We start from the raw sequence: 23525 nt of genomic DNA, 5'->3' as shown, positions 1-23525 counted from the left end.
AAACATGGTACAAACACTTCACGTTGCGTTTATGTTTTTGTTCAGTGTATTTAAAACCTACAGCCGTGCATCCTAGTGACACAGTAACCACAGCTTTTATGCTTCCCTGGCCAATTGTGTCAAAAGGGTTGAGGAAGAGATGGATTCTGGGTCATAGGTTACAACATGGTAAAACCTGCCGACCACTATTTGTTACCTGAGATTATAGTCTTTAAACCAAAGACAAAGGGGGATATTTGTCTCCAGAATTCTAGTACTGCGACATACGCACCAACAGGAAGACCATGTAGACCACTCCAGATTACGAGTACAGTGATTGAGTTTAATTACTTTATAAACTATATAAAACAATTATCTTAAAAACCAATGCATTTTCAGTGTAAATACATTTTTGAAATATAGAGGAAATCTATGTACAACAGTGTGAACTGTAACAGCATCTTCTGGCTGTTCACCAGAAATACACTTGGCTGCATAGAAGATTTGACATTATTGCCTACATAAAAAGAAAAGAAAATGATTTCTGTAAAAAGACTAGTTTATTTGAGATCTAACAGGCGCTTTTATTTGATAGACCGCTCTCCTGGTTTTCCATGACGTTGTAGTAAAATGTGAGCGCTTTCAACTCGTCGATTCTGACACGTATTCACAACAGAGAATTAACATAAGAGAAACAGAAATAAACTAAGTCGTCCCTCTAGAGGAATAATAGGCTAATGGAATAATTTCCCCAGTTTACCAAAGTTGCATTCTGACTAGCATTTATCATTAAAATTAATTGTCGTATGAAAACTGACTCAATTTAAAACTGACAAAAAAAAAGCCTGAGTTGATGGGGAAAGAGTAGTAATAATAAAGATAAAAAAGCCTGAGAGGAAAAAGCCTATTGAGTTACTATTTTACAGTAGTATAATTCGTGAAAAGGGGACATTTTCAGTTGATCCCAAAAAAAAATCCAGGTTATTTTACAGCAGACAGAAATTAAATAATTCAAGCATGATGAAAAAAAAAAAAACTGATCGGCAAGGTGGGCACAAGAAACACTGTAAACAAGGTACTTTGGAAGGAGAGCCCAAGTCCTTCAGACTGCATTTTGATGAGACCCTAGCATCCACTCTTAGCATGATTTCCAGACAACTACATAATGTTACTTTACCTCTTGATTTAACACTTCTTTAAATAAGCTTGAGAACCACATTAAGAATGAGAGAAAACAAACAGTCAATAGCAGGATCCAGTGTTGTGGTTTGGTGAGATGTGTGGGCAGCTCTCGAGGGTATTTGTGTCTGTTTGAGTATTTTTTTTAAAGGCGTCCATTTTATAAAAATAAGAAAAGAAACTATGCTGCGACACCTATGGCACAGTGCAGCTTTCAACTCTTAAATAAAAAAATATTAAAATGTCTGTCATCCTGCTCCCACCCCTATCGTTCCTGGGATGTGGTGCACTATTGCAGAGTGGACACCACAGGTACGCTGAGCCCACAGATACACAGTGCACAGTACAGCTTTGTTTTCTTCCACATTCCCCATAAGGCATTTCCTGTGTTCAATGTGTGTCTATGGCTGATACTCTCGCCGCTAGGCCAGCTCCTTTGGCCCAGGCCGAAGCTGGCTGTTATGTCTTTCGGCTGCTCCAGATCTGCTCCGGCGTGCTCTTGTGGTCTGATGAGTACTCGAAAGGCGAACGGTGGCCCAGAGGCGAGCGTCCGTCATAGGACGAGCGCTGGTCGCACGGTGAACGGGGCCCGCTGGCCGACGCCCGGTGGTCTATCTGCCAGTCTGAGTGGTAGCGGTAGGAGTCGCCTCGTGATGACGACTTGTGCTCTGAGTATGAGCGGTGTTCGGAATGCGAGTGGTGGTCTGAGTTGAAGCGCTCCTTGCTGTCCATCCGTCTGTCTCGGCCTGACCGGTGCTCGTCCACCTTCCTGTGCTTAGTGTCGTTGTAGTATCTGTCAGAGAGATGGATGGGGGACACCATGAGCAAGACTGACCAGCACAGAAATCCAATATACAGAAATGATTAGTTACCTAGTTATCTGATCCACAATGGGACCAATTTGTTAAGAAACAAGGCATTGAGTTGCGCTAGATTCTAGAACTATAAAAAAATAATTAAAAAAAATCAATCAGTACAACAATAATCCAGTCAGTAAAAATAAAATCAACACAAAATAATGTCCCTTAATTACCACTAATTTCAAATTAACCCCTTACTAGTATGACAAAAAAAAGATACCTTTAAAGACTATATAGGTGGTCTTACCTGCTGTCCTGCCGGTCTGACCGGTAGTGGACTTGGTGGTCTTTGCCGTTGCTGAAGGACAAGTAGGGTCTCTTCCTGGATTCTCCCCCGCTCCCCCACTTCCTGTTGTAGGGGTCCACGGAGGTATGCCTGTCCCGGTTGTCACGGTCCTTGCTGCCGCTGTGCTCGTGGTAGCGTGACGAAGAGTGGTGCCGCTCAGAGCTGTAGCGGTCCCTGCTGCTGTCTTCGTGGTGAGAGTTGTCCTTCAGCCTCTCAATGTCTGGGCCAAGAGGAGAGGAAGAACAGCCAGGGTTAGTAAGGCTACACAGAATTGCTTTTTATCTCATTGTTTATTCATATTTTTACATGTATCCTTCATTTAACCTGGTTAAATTAATCGCATCAACAACAAAAAAAATCAAGAGACCAGTCCAAGATAGCAAACAAACACAAATCAATCCTAAAATAAAGACTGACTAAAAAGACAAGTGAAAGGACATACCTGTGTGTTTAAAGCCATGGGTATTTACAGTGCTAGTGTTCTGGTCAGCTGCCTGTAAAAGAGAAGCCTCATAAACCACTGCCATTAACACTCAATTTGGAAAGATAGGAAATGCAATCTGAATTTGTATCACTTTATTATTTAGCAGACCTTTATGAGGTCAATTGATGCACAAGAACAGTAGCTCATTCGGCAAGGCCCAGTGTTATACATACCTGAGCATTCTCTTGTCTTTTCTTGATTGCGTGCTTATACAATTTATGCAATTTTCTTGCATCAAATTCTGTGAACTTTGAAACAAATATCCACAGGTTTCTAAAAACAAAAAAACAGACATTTAAGTCAACACTCTGGTCCTTGATACAAGGAGCCCCATAAATTATGGTATGCATGCAATCAATGGTAAAGGTACATGTCCAGATCTGTTCAATTGCAAGAGGACATAAATCTACAGTGAGTATGTCACAGATTTATTTGTAGCTTGCCCTGAGCTACATTTCATAACCCCAGTGTTGGAGCCAAATTCCTTTACCTTAAGTCTCACCCAAAAAATAATATGTTGTGCCTAATTCGAATCAGGAAATATTGACTTATTGAATGGGGGGAGAACAAGCATTTGATACACTGCCGATTTTGCAGGTTTTCCTACTTACAAAGCATGTAATATAATAATATAATATAATATGCCATTTAGCAGACGCTTTTATCCAAAGCGACTTAGTCATGCGTGCATATATTTTGTGTATGGGTGGTCCCGGGGATCGAACCCACTACCTTGGCGTTACAAGCGCCGTGCTCTACCAGCTGAGCTACAGAGGACCCCAGGACCATGTAGAGGTCTGTAATTTTTATCATAGGTACACTTCAACTGTGAGAGACGGAATCTAAAACAAAAATCCACAAAATCATATTGTATGATTTTTAAGTAATTAATGTGCATTTTATTGCATGACATAAGTATTTGATACATCAGAAAAGCAGAACTTAATATTTGGTACAGAAACCTTTGTTTGCAATTACAGAGATCATACGTTTCCTGTAGGTCTTGACCAGGTTTGCACACACTGCAGCAGGGATTTTGGTCCACTCCTCCATACAGACCTTCTCCAGATCCTTCAGGTTTCGGGGCTGTCGCTGGGCAATACGGACTTTCAGCTCCCTCCAAAGATGTTCTATTGGGTTCAGGTCTGGAGACTGGCTAGGCCACTCCAGGACCTTGAGATTCTTCTTACAGAGCCACTCCTTAGTTTCCCTGGCTGTGTGTTTCGGGTCGTTGTCATGCTGGAAGACCCAGCCACGACCCATCTTCAATGCTCTTACTGAGGGAAGGAGGTTGTTGGCCAAGATCTCGCGATACATGGCCCCATCCATCCTCCCCTCAATACGGTGCAGTCGTCCTGTCCCCTTTGCAGAAAAGCATCCAAAAAGAATGATGTTTCCACCTCCATGCTTCACGGTTGGGATGGTGTTCTTGGGGTTGTACTCATCCTTCTTCTTCCTCCAAACACGGCGAGTGGAGTTTAGACCAAAAAGCTCTATTTTTGTCTCATCAGACCACATGACATTCTCCCATTACTCCTCTGGATCATCCAGATGGTCATTGGCAAACTTCAGACGGGCCTGGACATGCGCTGGCTTGAGCAGGGGGACCTTGCGTGCGCTGCAGGATTTTAATCCATGATGACATAGTGTGTTACTAATGGTTTTCTTTTAGACTGTGGTCCCAGCTCTCTTCAGGTCATTGACCAGGTCCTGCCGTGTAGTTCTGGGCTGATCCCTCACCTTCCTCATGATCATTGATGCCCCACGAGGTGAGACCTTGCATGGAGCCCCAGACTGAGGGTGATTGACCGTCATCTTGAACTTCTTCCATTTTCTAGTAATTGCGCCAACAGTTGTTGCCTTCTCACCAAGCTGCTTGCCTATTGTCCTGTAGCCCATCCCAGCCTTGTGCAGGTCTACAATTTTATCCCTGATGTCCTTACACAGCTCTCTGGTTTTGGCCATTGTGGAGAGGTTGGAGTCTGTTTGATTGAGTGTGTGGACAGGTGTCTTTTATACAGGTAACGAGTTCAAACAGGTGCAGTTAATACAGGTAATAAGTGGAGAACAGGAGGGCTTCTTAAAGAAAAACTAACAGGTCTGTGAGAGCCAGAATTCTTACTGGTTGGTAGGTGATCAAATACTTATGTCATGCAATAAAATGCAAATTAATTACTTAAAAATCATACAATGTGATTTTCTGGATTTTTGTTTTAGATTCCGTCTCTCACAGTTGAAGTGTACCTATGATAAAAATTAGACCTCTACATGCTTTGTAAGTAGGAAAACCTGCAAAATCGGCAGTGTATCAAATAATTGTTCTCCCCACTGTAAGTATCAATATTACATAATTCATTATGGAGTATGGTTGATGAACTCATGTTTTTGGTTTTCTATTATGGTTATCATGGGTTTTTAAAAGCAATATGGAGCCTCTCCTGGGCACACCCCTTTCCCCCCCATGTTCCCCTAGTAGTATGGCTCAGCCAGGCCTCAAGTGTGGTGGTACCTTACAGTTAATATTTGGAACTAAGAAAGCTGCTACTAGTCTATACCCGTTTGTTAACCCTTTAAATCCGATCGCTTTGGCTTTGGTCATGGATGGAACATAGCCTATGAAATTACCTTTGCTTGTAAAATAAATGTTTGTTTTTATACTATTGGAAGCTTTTGATTCTCCTTTTTTGGTTGCTTTGGAAGCGTATCTGACCGCAGCATCACACACATACCTGTAGCCTTGAGGCAAGTTTAGAATTGGATTACGTATTGCCTTTATATTTGTCAAAAACTATCGCTGGATGGAAAGCCGATTAATGGATTGGAGGTAAAGATTGAATTCGAACAAGGTAAAACAAGCGCTGCTACTCTACTGTATATTCCAAGTGACGCTATTGATTTATGCTATTGAAGCTCTGACTGTTTGATTTGCGCTTCTCACTGTGGAGAGAGGGGAGTGAATTGTGGTTGCTCTTTCTATTGCTCAATATGCTTGATGTGTTGTTGGATGAATTCATGGAACTTTTGAGAATTGGAGCTTGGAATCGCGTGTCTGTTGTTCGATTTGCGCTCGGAGTTGAGAGCTCACTGTGGAGCGGAGAGAAAAGTGGACGCTTTGCTGATTGGCTGTCGTATCGGTGTTGTGATAACGTCATGTGTTGGGCTCATTCATTAAGCTGCGCCGTGCTAAAATGTGTTCATACTGTGCTGACGGATGCAAATCAATGGAATTGAATGGGATTGATGTTCAGTGCTATAACCTGCCTTTACAATGGATCCAATGGAAACTTAAGGATCTAAAAGTGCTAAATTGGGTGCACTTACTAAAAAGATGTATGAGATCACAGCTTATATGGGATGATGGAAATGTTGAATTGGTTTACACAAAGATGTGCACAGGAGTTACATGGTCTCAATGAGTCAATAAAGGCTTTGTTACCTGCTGAGGAGGCAAAACAGGATCAGGTTGAATGGTATGGCCCAAACGCAGCAACACTGGATTATTTTGCAACCACAGTGGACAAATAGATGGAAGAAGCACAACAATGCACAGCGGCTAATAAAACTGATGAGGAGGTCCAGCCAAGAGATAGTTCCTCAAATGTCTCATCAAAATGTGGAAATTGATCACAACACAGCAGGCACTCAGAACAATCCACCACACCTTCTATCAGGCTCAATTTGGAGGCTGAAAAGGCAGCCTGACTGGTTAAAATTGAAGCACTGAAAATTAAACAAGAATTGGAGAAACAGGAGGCTCAAATCAAAGCACAAAAAGAATTGGAGCTAGAAGCTGAAATATTGGCTAACAGTGCTAAGCTGAATGTATGAAGCCACTCAAGGAATGGGAAACAAATCAGAGGAAGGAATGCACAATTACTTTAATTTAATGGGAAGGCCCGAGGATACCTCAGGGAAGGTTACTCAAAGAAAAAAAGGTGCCCACCACCACTCAGGTTGTCACAGGTCTCCATAGCAGACAATCACACACCATGGCTGACCTGGGATCCTCATTGTTCACCACGTCTGTTCATACTGCATAGGGCCAGGGTCAAAGTAGTATGTTGCAACAACGTGCTACCACCACATACCACCTGTTGTAAGACCAAAAGATAGGCCTTCCTCCTCTAGTTGGAAGTGGCAGCTGTCTATCAACCCAGATCAGGGTGGAGCTGACATGGGCAGTATCGTCAACATTATGCAACACCAAAATGATATCACTGAAACACTGGTAAGGCAGCAAAGGTTGTCCTCATTACCACCTCTTAGTGTACCAGTGTTTAAGGGTGACCCACTAGACTACAGGTTATTTGTACGTGCCTTTGAACATGCTATTGAAGATAGGATCAAGAACAGCAAAGACAGGCTGTCCTTTTTGGCATTTCACCATGGGGCAATCCAGAGATCTAGTCTGCATTTGCCAACATATGGAGGGTGACAGAGTATGCAGAGGCCAAACAGCTTCTGAAAAAACTCTTTGGAGATAAGTATAGAATCGCCAAAGCTTACATTGAGAAAGCTCTAAGCTGGTCACCAATCAAGGTTGAAGTTTCAGAATCCCTACAAGCCTTTGTAGTTTCTCTCACTGGATGCTGCAACACTATGGATACTGTTCAACATATGGAGGAAATGGTCAGCCCATCAAATATGAGAGCCATAGTCTCAAAGCTGCCGTATAATATGAAAGAAAAACAGGGAGGGGCGGCTTATGACCTACAGGAGAGAAATGGAAGGAGAGCCAGGTTTGCTGATCTGGTTACCTTTGTTGATCGCCAAGCCAGGATAGCATGTCATCCTGTATTTGTAAACATAACGGAAACCCCCACTGCAGCAGTGATGGGAGGTTCAGGACCTGTGAGTAGGCCAAGTGTTCTGAAAGTGAGAAAGTGGTTTTGGTTTTGCCACCAGCGTCACACCAGCTGTGAAAACAGAGAAGAGCTGGGTTGGCAATAACTCTGGTGTGGCACTCAGGCAGTGTCCATTCTGTCAAAGAGAACTAGGCACGTGCACAGAACTGAACAAGAAGTCACATCAAGAGAAGTTGGACTTTTTGAAGAACAAGGGAGTCTGTTTTGGTTGTCTGACCCCTGGACACATGAGCAAAGGATGCAAAGACTTCCTTGTAAAGTGTGTTCATGTAAACATCCAACCATGTTGCACATCACCTACAAAGAGGTTAACAGCTGCAAAAGCAATGAAAACAGAGAGCAGTGTTACCAGTGCGTTTTTTAAATTGGATGGAGATGCTGGGAGTCACACTTGGGCCGGGGATCCTGATTGCATCCAAGCCATCGTGCCTGTGAGGGTGAAAATGGAAAAAAGTACGAGAACAGTGGAAACATGTCTTTCTAGATTCGGGCAGTACAGCCAAGGAGAGGGCCTATACGCTGTGAAAACCACTGCGCTGGATTGTGAATGGGCCTCTAAAAAAGGGCAATGTCTCCACCTATGGGCAGTCTCATATAATGGCACACATAATCTTTGTCGTAGAGCTGGAAGAGCTGCTTCAGCAACAGGTTTTTAAGCATGGCTTCCCAGAGCGCCACCATGAGGAGCAGCTTGAAATGTCAAGAGAAGACCATCTCTTCATGGAGCGTGTCTCTCAGTCAGCCATGAATGAGGATGCTGAATTTCTTAACAACCACTGTGTGGCAGTACAGCGTGCTCTCAACCTGAAAAGAAAACTCAGCAAGAATCCTCAGTTCTGTGAGGACTACACCAAGTTCATGACAGACAAAGGCTTTGCAGTGAAGGTGCCAAGAGACTCTCAGAATGACAGCAGCAAGAGAGTTTGTTAAATCCCACACCACGGTGTATATCATCCCAAAAAGCACAAGCTAAGGGTGGTATTTGAATGTGGAGCCGCCTATCAAGAGACACCACTGAATGCTCAGCTTCTACAGGGCCCAGACTTGACAAACTGTCTTACTTGTATTTTGTCCTGATTTCGCCAAGAGCCTGTTGCCTCCATGGCAGACATTGAAGCCATGTTCCACCAGGGCAGGATACAGACCTTCTGAATTTTCTCTGGTGGCCAAATGGAGATCTGGAAAAGGAGCTGGAGGAGTACAAAATGGTGATGCATATCTTTGAGGCCATTTCATCTCCAATGTGCCAGTTGTGCTCTGAAGCAATGTGCAAAAGGACCACACAGACAGTTTCAAGTCAGAAGCAGTTCTGAGAAACTTCAACGTGGATGACTGTCTAAAGTCAATGGCAAGTGAGGATGAAGCCTTGACACTTACTCAGGACCTCACAAACTTGTGTGCTAAAGGAGGCTTAAGACTGAACAAATGGATCAGCAACAGTTGAGTTGTTATTGCCTCTATTCCTGAAGAGGAGACAGCAAAGGAGATAAAGGATTTGGACTTGGATCAGGACATGCTACCAGTAGAAAGAGCCCTTGGAGTACACTGCTGCGTTGAATCGGACTCACTAAAGTTCAAAATATTAATGAAGGACAGACCACTTAACAGAAGAGGCCTTCTTTCTATGGTGAGCTCTGTTTATGACCCGCTCGGTATATTGCAAGATCTGTGCAGGATGAAACTTGGATGGGATAAGAGCATCCCTGAAGTTCTGGTTCTAAGATGGTGTAACTGGTTGATGGATCTGAACCAGCTGTCTGACTACGAGGTCAAGAGATGCATCAAACTCAGTGATTTTGGAGAACCAGTTTTCGCTCAAGTCCATCACTTTGCTGATGCCAGTGAGAATGGTTATAGCACTGTCACTTACCTGTTGTTGAATAACAGAGAGCGTTAAGTTCACTGTGCTTTCATCATGGGTAAGGCCAGGGTCGCACCATTAAAAACAGTCACCATACCACGTATGGTGCTCACAGCTGCCACAGTTGCTGTACGTGTGGACAAGATGATGAGAGCAGAGTTGGAGCTATCACTCAAACCATCAGTTCTTTGGACTCACAGCACATCGGTCTTAAAATATGTCAGAAATGATACTGCAAGATTTCACACCTTTGTTGCTAACAGAGCCACTGCCATTAGGGAAGCTTCAGATGTGTCTCAGTGGAGACGTGAATACTTTGCTGAACCCTACTAACTATGCCTCCAGATGTGTCTCAGCAAAAGTCTTCCTGAAAAATGAGACATGGATTTCAGGACCAGACTTCCTAACGCAGCCAGAGTTGGAATGCCAGATCAAACTCTAACCTCATTTCTCACTACTTGGAGTGGCACCGCCTCAGAAGAGTGGTTGCATGGATCCTAAAGGTTAAAAGTGCATTAAAGCGTGTGAGAAAGTGTGTGAGAAAAGAAATAATCTAAGTTTGGGACAAAAAGATGAGGAAAACAAGAATATGATGGAGAAGCAATTGAAGGGCTAGAAAAGAACACTGTTCAAAAGGTCTCTGTGGACAAGCTCATGGATGCAGAAGATCAAATTGTTTGTTTTTGTCAGAGGAGAATGTATTCCATATGAAATGGTAGCTCTGAAGAAAGGCTCAATGGTAAAAAGGAACAGCCATCTTCAAACTGTCTCTAGTGTTCCAAGATGGTCTGATGTGATGAGAGTAGGAGGTAGATTGAGCAGGTCAGCTATGCCAGCACAATCTAAGCACCCAGCTATCCTGCTCCCGTGCACAAAGCGAGGTCGGTGTGGAAGAACTTGACTGGCCTGCACAGAGCCCTGACCTTAACCCCATCGAACACCTTTGGGATGAATTGGAACTCCGACAGCGATCCAGACCTAATCGCACAACATCTTTCCCAGAAGAGAAAAACCTTCCCAGAAGAGTGGAGGGGGGACCAACTCCATATTAATGCCCATGATTGTGGAATGAAATGTTCGATGAGCAGGTGTCCACATACTTTTGGTCATGTAGTGTATGTCTGCTGCTGGAGGCCCCCGCATAGCAAACCACACACCCCTTTTCATCCCCCGTACACCCACATGCATACTGACATTCCTTGGAACACACACATTACTAAAGATATCTATATTTTATTTTCTCCTAATGGACTATTGAACTTTGCCTCCCTCTATGTTTTGACAGTTGTAATTGTTTTGATGGGACTAGGGGCAGAAATGTTGGAGCCAAATTCCCTTACTTTCAGTCTCACTTTAATTGATTAGCCTAATTCGAAATCAGGAAATATTGATTTATTAAATATAAGTATGAATATTGCATTATAAATTATGGAGTATGGTTGTTGAACTCATGTTTTTGGTTTTCTACTATGGCTATCATGGGTATTTAAAAGCAATAATTTAAAAGCAATACGGAGCCTCTCCTGGGCACACCCCTTTCCCCTTTCGTATACATATTTAGTGCTTTGGTAGTATTGCTCAGCCAGGCCTCCGGTATGGCGGTACAATACAGTTTTTGACTGCTAATACTTGGAACTAAGAAAGCTGCTACTAGTCTATACCCTTTTGTTTACCGTTTATATCAGATCGCTTTGGCTTTGATCATGGATGGAACATAGCCTAGGAAATTACCTTTGTTTGGAAAATACATTTGTTTGTTGGTTTTTATACTGTTGAAGCTTTTGATTTTCCTTTTTTGGTTGCTTTTAAAGCGCGTCTGACCGCGGCATCACAAACAGTGGCTTGCGAAACTATTCACCCCCCTTGGCATTTTTCATATTTGTTGCCTTACAACCTGGAATTAAAATGGATTTTTTGGGGGTTTGTATCATTTGAAGATGCAAAATATTTTTTTCTTGTGAAATAAGAAGTAAGACAAAAAACAGAAAACTTCAGCGTGCATAACTACTCACCCCCCCAAAGTCAATACTTTGTAGAGCCACCTTTTGCAGCAATTACAGCTGCAAGTCTCTTGGGGTATGTCTCTATAAGCCTGGCACATCTAGCCACTGGGATTTTGCCCATTCTTCAAGGCAAAACTGCTCCAGCTCCTTCAAGTTGGATGGGTTCCATCGGTGTACAGCAATCTTTAAGTCATACCACAGATTCTCAATTGGATTGAGGTCTGGGCTTTGACTAGGCCATTCCAAGACATTTAAATGTTTCCCCTTAAACCACTCGACTGTTGCTTTAGCAGTTTGCTTAGGGTCATTGTCCTGCTGGAAGGTGAACCTCTGTCCCTGTCTCAAATCTCTCGAAGACTGAAACAGGTATCCCTCAAGAATTTCCCTGTATTTAGCGCCATCCATCATTCCTTCAATTCTGACCAGTTTCCCAGTCCCTGCCGATTAAAAACATCCCCACAGCATGATGCTGTCACCACCATGCCTCACTGTGGGGATGGTGTTCTTGGGGTGATGAGAGGTGTTGGGTTTGTGCCAGACATAGCGTTTTCCTTGATGGCCAAAAAGCTCAATTTTAGTCTCATCTGACCAGAGTACCTTCTTCCATATGTTTGGGGAGTCTCCCACATGCCTTTTGGCAAACACCAAACATGTTTGCTTATCTTTTTCTTTAAGCAATGGCTTTTTTCTGGCCACTCTTCCGCAAAGCCCAGCTCTGTGGAGTGTACGGCTTAAAGTGGTCCTATGGACAGATACTCCAATCGCCGCTGTGGAGCTTTGCAGCTCCTTCAGGGTTATCTTTGGTCTCTTTGTTGCCTCTCTGATTAATGCCCTCCTTGCCTGGTCCGTGAGTTTTGGTGGGCGGCCCTCTCTTGGCAGGTTTGTTGTGGTACCATATTAGTTCCATTTTTTAATAATGGATTTTAAAAATGGTGCATCGTGGGATGTTTAAAGTTTCAGATATTTTTTTATAACCCAACCCTGATCTGTACTTCTCCACAACTTTGTCCCTGACCTGTTTGGATAGCTCCTTGGTCTTCATGAAGCCGCTTGCTTGGTGGTGCCCCTTGCTTAGTGGTGTTGCAGACTCTGGGGCCTTTCAGAACAGGTGTATATATACACTGAGATCATGTGACAGATCATGTGACACTTAGATTGCACACAGGTGGACTTTATTTAACTAATTATGTGACTTCTGAAGGTAATTGGTTGCACAAAATCTTATTTAGGGGCTTCTTAGCAAAGGGGGTGAATACATATGCACGCACCACTTTTCCGTTATTTATTTGGTCGAATTTTTTAAAACAAGTTATTACTTTCATTTAACTTCACCAATTTGGACTATTTTGTGTATATCCATTACATGAAATCCAAATAAAAATCCATTTAAATTACAGGTTGTAATGCAACAAAATAGGAAAAACGCTATGGGGGATGAATACTTTTGCAAGGCACTGTACCTGTAGCCTCAAGGCAAGTTTTGAATTGGATTATGAATTGTCTTTATACCCATAGTAATGAAACGTTACAAAACTTCAAACAGTAAATGAACATTCAGTTAGTTTGCCAATGCCATGCCTGTCCAATTTCCCTAAGGATGTAATGACGTTGTTGTTTGTATTAATAAACCGGGTAGTTTGGATCCTGAATACAACAGCATTCCAGCTGTGTGTATATCAGACAATAACCAAAGGTATGACAAAAATAAATGTCAATATCATGTATTTCAAAGAGGGCTTGATCTCAATCTGCAAATTGATTATAACAAAACTTTGAACGTGCACTCATATCGTGAACTTATATTGTGGACCACAGGAAGAGTAGTTGCTTTAGTAACAACAGCTAATAGGGATTCTAATAAATAAATAAATAAAATATATAGAGCGCCTTACTTTCTCCACTGTTTTATCTGCTCGGGGTTGGAGTACTCCTTGAGACACTCAGTGATGTGGTCTCCGATCTTGATGAGGCACTGGCGCGTGTGCTCCAGCTGCTCGCGTTCCGATAGGCCCTTCTCCGGCCGGTCCAGCTGCTTCAGGGCCGCCTTGACCGGTCGCATCCTCTCCTTGCACTGAGGGACACACAGACAGGATATATACAGTGTTTGGAGGGCCAACATTGGCAAGATGGTATTTGAGTTACCATGACAAATATCAATACAAATACTAGATCAATTGGACAAATTTACAGCATTTTCTGACCATTGGAGTTTTGACTAGCTCCCTATACATTTTGACTAGGGTTTTGACTCGGTTCCTAGACGTTTGGACTCGGTCCCTAGACGTTTGGACTCGGTCCCTAGACGCTTCGACTAGGTCCCTAGTCAGGGCGGCATGTAGCTTAGTGGGTAAGAGCATTGTGCCAGTAACCGAAAGGTCGCTGGTTCTAATCCACGAGCCGACTAGGTGAAAAATCTGTCGATGTGCCCTTAAAAAAGGCACTTAACCCTAATTGCTCCTGTAAGTCGCTGGATAAGAGCGTCTGCTAAATCACTAAAATGTAAATGTAGACGTTTCGACTAGGTCCCTAGACGCTTCGACTTGGATCCTAGACGTCATGACTCATTTGTTGACATTTTGACTCACTGACTGAGTGGACGTTGTGTTTTTGACATAGTTGCGTCACTGACACGTGACTCACCACACTGAAGGTCTTCTGGTCGAGTTCCTCCGACTCTTCTGAGATGGGCACGTTCTCGTCTCCTGCTGTGATGTGGACTGGAGTGTCTGAGGCCTTCTTCACCTTATCTCGTACCTCAGCCTTCACCTCGCACGGCTGCTAACCACAAAATGACAATAAATAAATGACAATCGTAAAGATGAAGATTTTCTACGTAGAGAGACATAACTTATTATAAACCGTGTAATAAGACGCTGTAAAAGCCGTACCTGACTGACTTTAGTGCTTATTTATTTAGTTTCATATTTGCAGTGCAACGAACTGCACGTTTTTCAATCCTTTCTGACTATTCCCAACGTGGCGATGTCTTACCTTCTCCCCTGTGACCTCTTCCTGTTTATGTACTGGCTCCACATGCTTGGTGTCCTTCTTCTCTTTAAGCTCCTTCTCTTTCACCTCCCGGCTCTCCTCCTTCTCCTTTTTAATCTCCCTTTCTTTGGGCTCCCTTTTCTCCTCGGGCGGCGAGGGCACCTTCTCTGGCTCAGGCTTCTCCTCCTCCTCCTTCACCACCATGCGCTCCGCTCGGCCCCTTCTGGGCGGCGACTTCACTGGGACCACCTCCTGGGAGAGAGAGAGAGAGAGATGGTTAGCATAGCTACAGACTGCCTCGATGCATTGAAGGTCCCCTAGAACACTGTGGCCTCCATCATTTTGGAACCACCAAGACTCTTCCTAGAGCTGGCTGCCCGGCCTAACTGAGCAATCGGGGGAGAAGGGCCTTGGTCAGGGAGGTGACCAAGAACCCGATGGTCATTCTGACAGAGCTCCAGAGTTCCTCTGTGGAGATGGTAGAACCTTCAACAAGGTCAACCATCTCTGCGGCACTCTACCAATCAGGCCTTTATGGTAGAGTGGCCAGACAGAAGCCACTCCTCAGTAAAAGGCACATGACAGCCCGCTTAAAGGACTCTCAGACCATGACAATTCTCTGGTCTGATGAAACCAAGATTGAACTCTTTGGACTGAATGCCAAGCGTCACGTCTGGAGGAAACCTGGCACCATCCCTACGGTGAAGCATGGTGGTGGCAGCATCATTCTGTGGGGATGTTTTTCAGCGGCAGGGACTGGGAGACTAGTCAGGATCGAGGGAAAGATGAACGGAGCAAAGTACAGAGAGATCCTTGATGAAAACCTGCTCCAGAGCGCTCAGGACCTCAGACTGGGGCGAAGATTCACCTTCCAACAGGACAACGACCCTAAACACACAGCCAAGACAATGCAGGAGTAGCTTCGGGACAAGTCTATGGATGTCCTTGAACCCGATCGAACATCACTGGATACCTGAAAATAGCTGTGCAGCAACGCTCCCCATCCAACCTGACAGAGCTTGTGAGGATCTGCAGAGAAGAATGGGAGAAACTCCCCAAATTCAAGTGTGCCAAGCTTGTAGAAGACCCAAGAAGACTTGAGGCTGTAATCGCTGCCAAAGGTGCTTCAAAGTACTGAGTAAAGGGTCTGAATATTTATATGTAATATCTAATTTTTTTCCTGCTTTTATTTTTAAACCTGTTTTTGCTTTGTCATTATGGGGTATTGTGTGTAGATTGATGAGGGGAAAAAAACATTTTAATCCATTTTAGAATAAGGCTGTAACGTAACACAATGTGGAAAAAGTCAAGGGGTCTGAATACTTTCCGAATGCACTGTATAAGCTTTCCACAATCATAAGACCCACTAATCACTTAATTATTTGATCAAAATAGTTTAACCTGCTTTTTTGCAATAATCACTGATCTGGCTTTCAAGTCTGTCTATGAAAATGCCATTTATGTTATAAATTTGACCAGAACCATGCATAATGCACATTCACTAATAATGACCAACTCCTTGTAGCAGGCATTATAGAACATTTACACAGGTCTCATAAACAATCTCTCAAGCACAAGCCCACGTGCTAGTGAGTAGCAAGCTAATCTTTATATTTAAAGTCTAGCCAACTTGGATCTATTTGCTAGCTAACGAGGTAGAACAGTTGAATTGTTATGAACACACCCTTCTGTCCGTCTCCAACTGTTTGAACAGCGTGCACCTGTTGAAATCAAGCGGCCTACCTTTTTTCTCCGAATGAGAAAGAGTTGCAAATTCCTTACATAATTGTTTTTTATGCTCTTTGCACATTTATAAAAACACAGACAGCTAGTATAACAGTCTGTGGCTAAAATGCTATTAGCGGTACACGACAGAAACTGAGCATTCATTTTCCAAAATCAATTTTAATTGATCCTCCCGTATTATTAGGGTGTGCTAGTCGCGCAATTTGAGGAGTTGAGACATAAAAAGGGTATAGTTAGAAAGCTTATGTTCTCCTCTGTTACAGTAAAATAATGCCTCAATGTGTTTCGGTGTCCATATGAGCGATTCTGTTGGACCAAATCTCAAATGCAAATAGCGAGTGGCAGGGGCAAGAGCTTTGTGTGTGTGTGTGTGTGTGTGTGTGTGTAAATGGGAAGGTGCACAATCACAGCAGAAGGAGCGAAGGATACGAGACCAAATAGACAACACGAGAACAAGCTGACAAAATGAAGAAAATAAAAAATTAACTAGTTTCTTGCGATACAGGCATTTGTAAAATCTTGCTAAAACATCAATTCAAATTAATCTAATGAATTCGATATATCGCCCAGCCCTAGTTTGAGGTGTTTTTTTTTTAAGGGGTTTTGTCAAATGTATGCTTTGGCCGCAAATACAACTATACGGTGAGTCATCAACATTATTTGGGTATGACTTAACAGAATATTAGCTTTTAGAAGTGAGCTTTTCACTGGACAGTTACTTTAAAAACTGAATTATATAACCATGCTTGTGGGCAAATGGGTTTAGTCAAACTGCCATACAGAGCAGGCAATAACCTTAACGGACAACAGTACTGTAAGGCCCACACCCTAGACAAGGTGATTTTCAGACTGGGCCCATTCATTGAGTTTAGTTGACTGATTACTGAGTTTATTTGATCACTCACTCATTGCTATTTTTATTGTAACAGTCTACACTTGTGTTAAGTGGCACATTTAGATATGTCAAAAAAGGTTATTATTAGTATTATTAGTTATTATTAGCCCAAAAGAAGACAACAGGGAAAGGTAAAGGGATCCCTTGTCTACTATCCACAGCCTTAAGGAGTATTCTATCATAGTCGAAGTAGGGGGAAGTTGCCACTAGACCAGGGGTGTTCAATGTCAATCCTGGAGGGCCAAAACACTTCTGGTGTTCATCCTATCCTTCTAATCAGGGACTGAATCAGACCTGGGAAATCAGGTGAGCGCAATTATCTACCAGGTAGAAACAAAAACCTGAAGTGTTTCGGCCCTCCAGGACCGGAATTGAACAGCCCTCCCCTAGACTCTGATCTTGGGTCAGTTCTGCATTTACCCCACTAATGGTTAAAGTGGCACTCCAGGTATGTCATGACATGGTACGAGTGGGGGGTGAGCCTTTCCTCTTTTGTTCTCTATTGTTACTCAAGCAATGGGGGAGGCCAATGACATCACAAATTCCCATCAGACCAACTCCTTGAATGCTCTACTCCTTGAAGTTTGCAGTTGTGTCTAAAAAGAACACAACTTTTTTTTTTTTACCCTTTAGTGTGTGTACTGCATTTATACTTGGGATATCACTTTTACATTTTACATTTACATTTTAGTCATTTAGCAGACGCTCTTATCCAGAGCATACATTTGCATTTATTTATTTTTCATACTGGCCCCCCGTGGGAATCGAACCCACAACCCTGGCGTTGCAAACGCCATGCTCTACCAACTGAGCTACATCCCTGCCGGCCATTCCCTCCTCTAACCTGGACGACGCTGGGCCAATTGTGCGCCGCCCCATGGGTCTCCCGATCGCAGCCGGCTACGACAGAGCCTGACTCGAACCAGGATCGCTAGTGGCACAGCTAGCAATGCGATGCAGTGCCTTAGACCACTGTGCCAACAGGGAAAGTTCAAAATCACTGGAGGAAGTCCTTAAGGCTAGGATTGGGGGAGGGAAAGCTGATGAATGATCTATAGCTAGGGAAGAATCATTCTCCTACATACCTTTTCCTCCTCAATCTCGTCCTCTGAGGACTTCTCTGAGGGGGGCTCCGAGGACAGACTCTTCACCACTTCGTCCACTTCGGCTGGCTTCACAGCTTTGTTCTTCTTACTCAGTTTCCTTTTCCGCGAGTTGGCCTACAACAACAAAAGGTGAAAACAATCATAATTCTTTGCAACTCATTAAAAAAAACACGTGGGCCCCTTGAAATAGAATGTGTCCTGGGTTTTTGACTTTCCATGCCACACCAGACGCTTTTACTGGTACAAATCAGTTGCGATTTTGTTAATATGTTTAAAGTGTGTGAAAATGATCCTCCTGGTGATTATATTTGCCACAATTGGGAGTTAGATGTGTCTGATAGCCAAAGCCAGTTCAATCATTGGTCCATACAGTGAGAGAAAAAAGTATTTGATCCCCTGCTGATTTTGTACGTTTGCCCACTGACAAAGACATGATCAGTCTATAATTTTAATGGTAGGTTTATTTGAACAGTGAGAGACAGAATAACAACAAAAAAATTACAAAAAAACGCATGTCAAAAATGTTATAAATTGATTTGCATTTTAATGAGGGAAATAAGTATTTGACCCCTCTGCAAAACATGACTTAGTACTTGGTGGCAAAACCCTTGTTGGCAATCACAGAGGTCAGACGTTTCTTGTAGTTGGCCACCAGGTTTGCACACATCTCAGGAGGGATTTTGTCCGACTCCTCTTTGCAGATCTTCTCCAAGTCATTAAGGTTTCGAAGCTGACGTTTGGCAACTCAAACCTTCAGCTCCCTCCACAGATTTTCTATGGGATTAAGGTCTGGAGACTGGCTAGGCCACTCCAGGACCTTAATGTGCTTCTTATTGAGCCACTCCTTTGTTGCCTTGGCCGTGTGTTTTGGGTCATTGTCATGCTGGAATACCCATCCACAACCCATTTTCAATGTCCTGGCTGAGGGAAGGAGGTTCTCACCCAAGATTTGACGGTACATGGCCCCGTCCATCGTCCCTTTGATGCGGTGAAGTTGACCTGTCCCCTTAGCAGAAAAACACCCCCAAAGCATAATGTTTCCACCTGCATGTTTGACGGTGGGGATGGGGTTCTTGGGGTCATAGGCAGCATTCCTCCTCCTCCAAAGACGGCGAGTTGAGTTGATGCCAAAGAGCTCGATTTTCGTCTCATCTGACCACAACACTTTCACCCAGTTCTCCTCTGAATCATCCAGATGTTCATTGGCAAACTTCAGACGGGCCTGTATATGTGCTTTCTTGAGCAGGTGGACCTTGCAGGCACTGCAGGATTTCAGTCCTTCACGGCGTAATGTGTTACCAATTGTTTTCTTGGTGACTATGGTCCCAGCTGCCTTGAGATCATTGACAAGATCCTCCCGTGTAGTTCTGGGCTGATTCCTCACCGTTCTCATGATCATTGCAACTCCACAAGGTGAGATCTTGCATGGAGCCCCAGGCCGAGGGAGATTGACAGTTATTTTGTGTTTCTTCCATCTGCGAATAATCGCACCAACTGTTGTCACCTTCTCACCAAGCTGCTTGGTGATGATCTTGTAGCCCATTCCAGCCTTGTGTAGGTCTACAATCTTGTCCCTGACATCCTTGGAGAGCTCTTTGGTCTTGGCCATGGTGGAGAGTTTGGAATCTGATCGATTGATTGCTTCTGTGGACAGGTGTCTTTTATACAGGTAACAAACTTAGATTAGGAGCACTCCCTTTAAGAGTGTGCTCCTAAACTCAGCTCGTTACCTGTATAAAAGACACCTGGGAGCCAGAAATCTTTCTGATTGAGATGGGGTCAAATACTTATTTTCCTCATTAAAATGCAAATCAATTGATAACATTTTTGACATGCGTTTTTCTTGATTTTTTTTGTTGTTATTCTGTCTCTCACTGTTCAAATAAACCTACCATTAAAATTATAGACCGATCATTTCTTTGTAAGTGGGCAAACGTACAAAATCAGCAGGGGATCAAATACTTTTTCCCCTCACTGTACATAGAATTACATATAGAATCATTAGGAATGATACCGTTACCTTCTTATAAAGCTCCTTTCGGCAGCCAGCAATGCACTAGTATTGACTATTCACGATAGTCTTCATAGAGACACTTGACACGTTGTTTACATCGCAGGATGCCAGTATGAGACCGCAAAGCTGCAGTAAATTTGTCATAACTCACACTGTTTTTGACACCAACTAAAACCGGTTGACATGTTATTACGAGGAACTGGCACTCTGTCACAGAGACCAGGCATGACAAAGAGGCCTACTCTGACCAAATGGCACATTTTGTAAAACTCAGGAGAATCAACAACATTCTTTAGCTAGCCAGGGATTGGTACATCCATTTCTGGACTTAAAGGTAGAGTCAGCAATGCACAAAGTAAAACAGCAATATTGGGCTGACTTCTGCAACAACTAAGAGCGTGAAGCACGAGGCCAAACTTCTTAGCTGTTTTGGTCCTGCAGCTATCACATTGTTGCAGAGTGAAGTGCATCTCTGCATGAGCACAGACACTCAAAGAGCCTCGTCTTACATCGGGCTCATCTACAATATCTGTGATTCATCATATCGCTGAGTCTCAGTTTAACAGCCTTGATATAAAGCCATTGATTGTTGAATATCATAACTTATCAGTGCCTCATTAGTCTAGTACAGTCTTACCCGAACATATAACCTTGTTTACTCCATTGTTTGCAAACAATGTCATTGTAAACAATATATAGGTTCAAACCATGGTTTAAACTATAATTTTGGATCTGAAGGACTGTCAGTATCTCGAGCACTGTTGATGAATTTAAAGAGCTACATTTCCCTCGCCTCATTCCTCAGCTGTTTATCAAAAACAAGTGGCAAAAGCGTTGTGTTTTTCGAATCCCAGACTGTAGCTTTAATTCTGGACTTTTAGATAACAATTTAAGACTTTATTCAACGCTTCAAGACTATCCACATACTAGGATTTCACCAGGAATGCCTACTTTTAAATGTCCCTCAAATGAGTGGTTAAAACTTATCTTATTATAGTGGAACTGTAGGTTCAAAAAAAGAAACACATGGAGGTGGAATCTAATGATATTTGGTGAAACTAAAAATGACACGAGCCAATAGAAAAGGAGATGTACTATAGGACACAGACTTTGCATAGACAACCGTGATCCAGCCAGTCATGGCCACTTACTGTCCCTGTTTGCCTCTGTACTTCCTTTTTGGCCAGGTCCTTGCTCAATAATTTGATGAGGTAGTCCGCTCTCGTCTGCAGTTGCTTGGCCTGTGGCTTCTTGTCAGGGTCGTCTGGCAGGAGCTGGTTCACACGAAGCAACGGATGCGTAAATTAATACAACTATAACAAAGGCAATGACATTTTCAGTTCCCCTATAAAGTGAGACCCTGTGAGCTGGGACGATGAACCAAAAATGACCAACACCGAATGTACCGAGCAATTATTGATGACATTTTACTAATATTGTTAAAGGTCCAATGCAGATGTTTTTATCTCAATATCAAATCATTTCTGGGTAACAATTTTAAAAAAAATCTTGGCAAAGAGCAATTTCTCAAGCAAGAATTTTGCTAGAACTGTCTGGGAGTGGTCTGAGTTGGGAGGGGAAAACTAAAAACGAGCTGTTATTGGCATAGAGGTTTGGAACTCTATCTTATTGGTCTATTATCTAATTTACTGCGTCACCAGGCAGACCAAAACTCCATCCCACCAAAACAGGCAGAGATTTCAGGCGGTCTTTTCAAACAGCTCTTACACTAAAAGGGTACTTTCATAATTTTCACAATTTCACAGTATTATTACAACCTCAGTGTGGAAATACATATAACACACAGGAAAATCACATTTTTGACAGCACTGGGACATTAATTACGATAAGTAGCCTGTTCTAGAGAAATGTGAAATGTAATAAGTCTGCTAATACGGGTGATTGTGAACGGGACAATTAATAGCTACAACATTCAAAGCAGTAGTAGTATTCGTTTTGAACGTAATATAAAAAAGTAGCTGTGGTCCACATAAATGTTAGAAACATTTCGTCAAAGATGGTTTAGTACGAAGATAAGTAGAAACTGCTTCTACAATAGAAATCCCTGATCACGCTTGTAGGCAATGTCATGGCGACGTTAGCTAGCTAAGCTCATGCGCAGAAACACAAATTGGTCTAACGGTCGTGTAGCGCAGAACTGCGCATCTGCATGCCGTCAAATCAAAGGCACTTCTTTGATATAAAATCGTTTTGACGAAAATGAAAACATTTCAGTTTGTCACTTTGACGAGGTTGGAGTAATAACATTGCCTTTAGAAATTGAGAAAATAATTTTTCACTTCTCTCATCAACTTCTCAAACCACAAACCCCAGTCTGGTCTGCCGAGTCTGCTTCGCAAGCGTTCCTGGAAGTCTCACGATGTTGGGCCTCTGGGTTAAGAAATCGTTATCGTGATAATTCAGTCAATTTATTGTGATATGTATTGTAGTCCATATCGCCCAGCTTTTTTTCAGACTCACCTTGTGTGTCAGGTTGAGGTCGGGGTCCATCTTGATCATTTCCCAGCTGCCGTAACCGTACTCGTAGATTCCTATGAGCAGGCTGGAGTCGTCCTCCTTGCCCCAGTCAATGCCAAAGTGTGCTGCCTTGGAGTGAAACGGAATCGTGTACCTACAAAAAGAGAAGAGTTTGGATTCAGTATTCAGTAAGACATAGGAAGTGAGAGTAGGTGTCATTTCGTATCAAGTGGTCCTAAAACTATGCATGCAACAATCATATACAGTGGGGAAAAAAGTATTTAGTCAGCCACCAATTGTGCAAGTTCTCCCACTTTAAAAGATGAAAGAGGCCTGTAATTTTCATCATAGGTACACGTCAACTATGACAGACAAATTGAGAAAAAAAAATCCAGAAATCACATTGTAGGATTTTTTATGAATTTATTTGCAAATTATGGTGGAAAATAAGTATTTGGTCACCTACAAACAAGCAAGATTTCTGGCTCTCACAGACCTGTAACTTCTTATTTAAGAGGCTCCTCTGTCCTCCACTTGTTACCTGTATTAATGGCACCTGTTTGAACATGTTATCTGTATAAAAGACACCTGTCCACAACCTCAAACAGTCACACTCCAAACTCCACTATGGCCAAGACCAAAGAGCTGTCAAAGGACACCAGAAACAAAATTGTAGACCTGCACCAGGCTGGGAAGACTGAATCAGCAATAGGTAAGCAGCTTGGTTTGAAGAAATCAACTGTGGGAGCAATTATTAGGAAATGGAAGACATACAAGCCCA

At 42.8% G+C, this 23525-nt stretch overlaps 1 protein-coding gene across 4 annotated transcripts in view; it reads right to left on the bottom strand.

Annotated features, from left to right (window-relative positions):
• Positions 1–316: 316 nt before the first annotated feature.
• The window catches only part of LOC311100232 (chromodomain-helicase-DNA-binding protein 1-like), a 109110-nt gene continuing 85901 nt past the window's right edge, over positions 317–23525 (bottom strand). For 3 of the 4 annotated variants that reach the window (XM_084141053.1, XM_084141054.1, XM_084141055.1), the window contains exons 28-37: positions 22748–22898; positions 21418–21540; positions 18232–18366; positions 14509–14757; positions 14158–14295; positions 13410–13588; positions 2962–3061; positions 2747–2798; positions 2266–2524; positions 317–1951 (exon numbers count right to left, since the gene is read on the bottom strand). In XM_084141053.1, coding sequence (XP_083997179.1) covers positions 1618–1951; positions 2266–2524; positions 2747–2798; positions 2962–3061; positions 13410–13588; positions 14158–14295; positions 14509–14757; positions 18232–18366; positions 21418–21540; positions 22748–22898 — 1720 coding nt within the window. In that variant the 3' untranslated portion in view covers positions 317–1617. The remainder of the gene's footprint in view (positions 1952–2265; positions 2525–2746; positions 2799–2961; positions 3062–13409; positions 13589–14157; positions 14296–14508; positions 14758–18231; positions 18367–21417; positions 21541–22747; positions 22899–23525) is intronic. The other variant, XM_084141056.1, reaches the window with a different exon arrangement.

The sequence above is a fragment of the Coregonus lavaretus genome (genome assembly GCF_964263955.1).
Source record: "Coregonus lavaretus genome assembly, chromosome: 24".
In the NCBI taxonomy this organism is placed as follows: Eukaryota; Metazoa; Chordata; class Actinopteri; order Salmoniformes; family Salmonidae; genus Coregonus; species Coregonus lavaretus.
The sequence above is the reverse complement of the archived record's forward strand: the minus strand, read 5'-3'. Positions and strand labels throughout refer to the sequence as shown.